Genomic DNA, 6,360 nt, shown 5'->3' with positions numbered 1-6,360 from the left:
TCCCCTCCCCTTTTTCCATATAAAGAAAGTTAAAGGGATCTAAAGTGGTTTGGCCCCTAGCAATTTTCAAACATCTTCTTTTGTGTTCCCCAAATGAAAGAAAGTCCTACAGGCTTGGAACGTCATGAATTTGGCAATTCTCAATGTAATGTAACATCTAGATCCGGTAAGGTTTGTAGAAAGGTCATTGGAATCCAATCTGATTCTCAATGGCCTTTTTGCTGAAAACTATTAGGTGCTGTTCCATTGTTCACCCCCTGAAAGCTACGACCCGGTATTCAGCCGAGGGAGCCTTGCTACGTCTGTCTGCTTCGCTTTGAAAAGAATGACTGTCAACCCCTGCTCTATGTACTCAGTTGCTTAGCAACCGCTGGTGCGTCTCTGAGAAGAGCCCACTTTTTCCTGTTTTCTGCATTTCCTCGCTCTTGTTTTCCGTACATTTAAACTGGAGTGGAGAATGACGTATGTCCTGAAGGAGAAAAATAACCTTCCTTGCCCGAAGGTTAGACTGTATTTTCAAGGGTTTTGGGAAGAACTTAAGCAAAATTGCAGATGTTCAATTCCAATGGCAAACAGCACCACTGATGCCTTGAAAAAGAATGAATTGTTATCCTTTAATTTTATTAAATATATATATATATATATATATATATATATATATATATATATATATATATATATATATATATATATATATATATATATATATATATATTAATTAGTGTAATAAAGGAGGTGGTGACGCATTTAACCTGGATGAGCGGTTTTAACTGCCTATTCATCAGGTGGGATTATACAGCATGTTAATGAGAACACTGTCCAGTCTTTCCTTTCTGTTTTGTTGCTGTGAGACAAACCAAAAGTCATGCGAATGTTAAAGGGGGGTGGGGTGGATGTGGTGGTGAAACTATGTGTTGAAACGCACAATGCTAATAAGTCACCAAGCACTAAAAGGACAAGTACAAGAGAAATACAAAAGGAGGCCAGAGAGAGAGAGAGAGAGAGAGAGAGAGAGAGAGAGAGAGAGAGAGAGAGAGAGAGAGAGAGAGAGAGAGAGAGAGAGAGAGAGAGAGAGAGAGAGAGAGAGAGAGAGAGAGAGACTAAAAGGCAGAAGGAAAATTAAAGCAGGGTCTTCGTGGACGGACAGAGCATGAAATGGACCCTCTTGCAGTCTCTCTCATGTATGATTCATTATCACTCACATTTATTATGCTCTACCTGGGGAAGAGATAAAATGGCAAATATTGTGCACCTGACTCTCATTTGGATTCTCTGTGTTTTTACAAGCTGCTTCAGTGGTGAGATGTTTTATCTGCCTTGCTCAGTAATGGATATTATTCTTGCTAATTGTTTGCAATCATAGAGCATTACATTACGTGACTTGTGTTTGCTAGTTGTGGATGCATCTAAAATGAACAGTTTGTTTTTGGAATATTTCTTGCTTTCCACTAGAACATTATTGCCCAAAGGGGGCAAAAATTGACCGTGATGGTTTGCGCTGTTACTGGATGCCCATATTTACGTCAGCATGGCTAGAAGCAAAAGGCATCTGTCAAAGAGACGAGAGAGGAGACCTTGCTACAGTGGACAGTGTGAATGTTCAGACCTTCATACAAAATTCATTTCAACTGTAAGATATCACAAGATTTTATATGGTTTTGCAGGCCTGATTTTTCCAACAGAAATATTTAAAAGGGAATCTATAGTACAGTATAGATATATTATTTAGAGATTATAGTCTCAAACATAGAGCATTGCAACTTTTTTAATGGCTGATCTTGAAAATTAATCTAAATTCCAGAGAAGCTCCAGTTGGGGTCTGGTTGAGAAATGGAATGGAACAAGGTCGGTTTGATGATTTAGACACTGAAGACAGTGAGATGAAGGAATGCACCACAATGGCTCTGGCCTCTGGACAATGGACGAATGAACAATGTGATAAGGGAAATTTCATTATCTGTGAGAAAAAGATATCAGGTAAGGTTTTAACCCACTGATACACATCACATTATCCAAATCATCGTCATAAATACTGGGCCAATAATCATCTACACCTTCCCACAACAGTTTTGCACAATCACAGCAACAGTAAAATTTTCATTAGAAAAAAAATTGGTAACACTTTTAAGATCCAGTTCTCACTATTAATTAACTAGTTGCTTATTAGAATGCATATTATTAAGATATTGGCTGTTAATTTGGTACTTAAAAACACATATTAATGCATTATTCTGCATGACCATATTTTACATCCTTAATCTACCTAAACCTACCTTACTAACTATTAATAAGCCGTAATAAGGAGTTTATTAAGGCAGAGGTTGTAGTTAATAGTTAGTTAGTGAGAGTTGGACCCTAATCTAAAGTGTGGTCAAAAAAGTGTTTTGTTCTTATCACTAAAAACCTGTGGTTTAGCGTATTTATAATTACTGAAAACAGCATAATATGGCTGAAGATAACAGATTATTTTTGGAAATAAAATACTTTTAGTATTACTGTATAGTTTGCTTTTAGTTGCGGTAGTCTTTTCTTGTGACGTATAGGCTAATTCACACTGCACAGACAAACGCCAACAAAAGCACTTGTTGGATCAGTGTGTTTCCCGTCGGCATCTGTTGTCGTTGGTTGGGGTTTGTTTTCACCCGACTGAACATAAAATTCTAAATCCAACGGCCAACTTGTTTTTGGTCTTTGTCTGTGAGGTGTGAATTGGCCTTATATCAGAGTGAAATATTTTCTCAAACAAGAAGAAATGTAAGCTGGGACTTTATTTTTTCCATTGGGAATAGATTGGATCGTTGGATCATTGTGTTTGCTATTGATGTGATCTCATGAGAGTGAAAAGTTGTCCCGCACTTGCACCAGTAAACCATCATCATCAGAAAAGAGATGAGATGAGATGTCATTGCAACAGGGAGGGGAAGTCATTTTGATTAAAGAGGACAAAAAAATAAATAATGATGTGCACGGATAAATCATTTATAATAACACTACAATATTCCATACAAAAGCAAGAATTGTCAATTTTGATTTCATGTGGGTGACAAAGCACATGACAATATCAGCAGCATTTGTTTACAGAGTTATTTACAGCTCACGTTCAGTTAATCAAAGCCATGCTGCAAAACCTTTGTCAGAACTCATAACTGACAGCATTGTCATCCATTTTCTCTTTAAAGTGTCTTTGCCATCGCTGGGGAGCTACGTGACAGGTGTGCCACTAATGTCAGGAATATACACAGTGTCCCAGATACAACTGCTACCCTCTCCACCAGACCCAGGACCACACATGGTTGAGGTAAAAAAAAAAAAAAAAAAAAAAGAACAATTAGCTTATTAAATTGTTAATCAAGGACAGTTTAAGCCAATAAATTATGAAGTCAACATTTTTATGCTAATAAAAAATAAGACTGTTAAAGTTAAAGGTGACTTTTTTGCTCACCAAGGCTGCATTTATTTGACCAAAGATACAGTATAAATAGTAATATTGTTTAAAATTGTTTTTCTATTTTAATATATTTTAAAAATACAGTGAAAAAAGCAGCATTTATTTGAAATCTTTTGGAACAGTATATAAGTATTTACTGTCATTTTGATCAATTTAATGCAACCTTGCTGAATAAAAGTGATAATGGGTTTCTTAAAAAAGAACTTACAGCAAAATTTTTGACGTTAGCGTAAATGTAGGCTACAACTGTTCAGTTTTAAAGGGGCTAGAATTCAGAAACCCTTGTTATTAGCGACATCTGTGGCCGTTAAGTGCCGTTAAATGTCCCGAGTCCTTCACATAAAAATCTGTCTACAGGCTTTTATTGACAATAGGAAGTCGGGAAAGGTCTCTTTTTTTATATAAGTTTCATTACACGCTGTTCACACATTGGCAATAAAATTCGCCTAAAGGCACACTGGCAAAACCAGCAATGCAGGTTTGAGAGGTGGCGCCCCGCCGAATCACGACTTGCTTTACGGCACGACGTCACATACATCAACAACATATGAAGCAGCCTCTATGGAGGACACTAGCACGCATTTCAGATGTGAATCATGGCAGAGAAAATGAAGAAAGCGCGGTCGGAAGAGTCAAGGAAAAGAAAACAAGAAACGTATTTACGACAGTAACATTAAATACAAGTATTCCACAGCGACTCTAGGGGTCGCTGTTTGACAAACAGAAGTATGCCTTTAATACATGAACATTCATATTTATAGTCCCTTTAATGTTTTAGGTCACATAAAATGAATTTCCAAAAAAAAAAAAAAAAAAAAAAAAAAAAAAAACAACAACCCAAATGTTCATTTTATGAACCACACATGTTCATTTTAACATTTGGAAGTTAATACACACCTATTTTGAAATGAAAGGTCTGTGTGCACAGATTATGTTGTTCCCAGGTCTTTGGTTCACCCATGAGGGTCGAGTGGTATCTTTGGATTTGGTGATTCAGCCAAGTGATCAGCTGACCTTTGCTAGAGTGCAAATCTTACGACCGTTCTGCAGCCCGAATCATCACCTAGTACCACCAGGTGAGCAAACTAAGCACTAATGAGCAACACTTTGTTACCAGTTTGTAAAATTATCAGTTCAAAGAGGCACATTTTATGAAACATCTTCTCTCCCAGGCTGTAGTTCTCTCATAAACCCTTTCAGCTGCTGTTCACTGATGCCCATGTGTAACACCACTGGTGGCTGTGTCAGTGGGCAGTACTGGTGTCACCTGCTGGAGATCTGTCTGCCCGTCACCAGCCCGTGCAGTCCTTACCACTCCTTTACCGGGGGACATGTATTCCCTCTGCCCCCCCGATACCCTGCGACACCACCCTTCTTCCACTTGATGGCAGACATGTCACTGGCACTGCCAGCAAGCACTGACCTCACACACATCAGTGTAGGTGGCAATTCTTGAGTTGTTCATCATTTTAAAAATTATAATTTTTAATTTCCATTTTCCATTACACTGTACTGAACAGCTGGCCTAGCAACAAGACGAGCACTGCAACATTATAGTAATATTAGGCTGATGAGGTCATACTCATTATCGAACATGCTAGATTCTGTTTGAAATTCTTGTTACCGGATACGCCATGAAGGGTTTCCCAAACGGTGGCTCATGAGTTGATAAAAAGCTAATAAAACATTAAATCAAATGTAAAATATAAAGCAGGGGGTGCACAATTCATTGAAATACAACTGAAATTGCTAAATATTTAGTACAATTATCAAATCAAAGGCTTCAATTCAATTAAATTTGTTTATAGTCTCACTAAATAAGTATATAGTCTGTTGCGTATTTCAGAGTGAAGAGCAACACTGTGTTCATTTACACGTGAGTATCTCATGATCCGGTGATTTCAGCATCCTAATGCAGCGAACTCCACTTCTGCATATGCTGTGAGTTCCTAAATCACAAGTGTTAATCTACATCAGAGAACCGTGAACAATTTTAATCTCAGGGGGTTGTAAATATTTTACTTCTAAGGGGTTCGGCTCAAGTTTCAATATTTTAGGAAATATCTGTCCGCAGTTAACCAATCAGAATCAAGAATTACAGGGAAATATTGTGCAAAACAATTCATTGTAATTAATCAAAGATACCTATTTTGTTGTATTTGTGCAGGTTATAGTACAAGACAAACATATCACTGTCTATCCTGATGACATTCTGGCACTGCAACACACTAGAAGAGCAGGTGAATTTCTACATTGTGTTGCCGGTACCAGCTCGGCCTGGCGCCAGAGTTACCTCTCCATGCATGGGCCTGAGTGGGGGGGCTGGTTAGAGGGGACTCTATCTGCCCAACTGGGACAGGGCCAATGGCTAGATGGACTGGTCTGTGACCTACGGGTGATTTATGAGGACACAATGCCGCACTATGGAGTTTCACCAATACCCAACACCTCACAGAGCAACAATCCAATCAAAGCAGAAAGTCCTGTCACAGGGTTGCAAGTTTTGCATCCAAAGCTTGACAAGGACAACCAAATGCATGTTGCAGTCCATATCCCAACTCTCATTGTCATCCAGATCATTTCAGGTGAAAATGCAACCAGTTCCTGGTCAGACCCTGTGTCTAAGAATGGAGTTCCTTTTGAATCCTCTTGCCCTGCTGCGATGCCTGAGATTGAAGGAGGATGTGTTAGGGCTACTCTTGACACGTGGTTCTCTCATGTGTATGTGGAGCTTTCTAGTCGAGGGGAACATACACTAAACATCATGGCTTCAAACAGCTTGAACTCCCAGACTCTGAGTGTGAGAGTTGTGTCTCATATTCCTGTCACTGGGCTGAGCATCCAGCCTCAGGGCTTCAGCAGGGTTCTAGTGGACATACCACAGGTAGCAATTTCTTATGCGTGTCATTGTG

General features: G+C 38.8%; 1 protein-coding gene across 1 annotated transcript in view; it reads left to right on the top strand.

The window, feature by feature from the left end:
• Positions 1-457: 457 nt before the first annotated feature.
• Positions 458-6,360, top strand: part of pkd1b (polycystic kidney disease 1b) — a gene marked incomplete at its 5' end in the record, with an annotated part of 29,277 nt that continues 23,374 nt past the window's right edge. The window contains 7 exons of the mRNA XM_081392735.1: positions 458-502; positions 1,470-1,630; positions 1,802-1,977; positions 3,180-3,298; positions 4,377-4,524; positions 4,621-4,886; positions 5,616-6,332. Of these exons, the coding sequence (XP_081248861.1) occupies positions 458-502; positions 1,470-1,630; positions 1,802-1,977; positions 3,180-3,298; positions 4,377-4,524; positions 4,621-4,886; positions 5,616-6,332 (1,632 nt within the window). The remainder of the gene's footprint in view (positions 503-1,469; positions 1,631-1,801; positions 1,978-3,179; positions 3,299-4,376; positions 4,525-4,620; positions 4,887-5,615; positions 6,333-6,360) is intronic.

The sequence above is a fragment of the Scardinius erythrophthalmus genome (genome assembly GCF_964197995.2).
Source record: "Scardinius erythrophthalmus genome assembly, chromosome: 18".
Classification (NCBI taxonomy): domain Eukaryota; kingdom Metazoa; phylum Chordata; class Actinopteri; order Cypriniformes; family Leuciscidae; genus Scardinius; species Scardinius erythrophthalmus.
The sequence above is the reverse complement of the archived record's forward strand: the minus strand, read 5'-3'. Positions and strand labels throughout refer to the sequence as shown.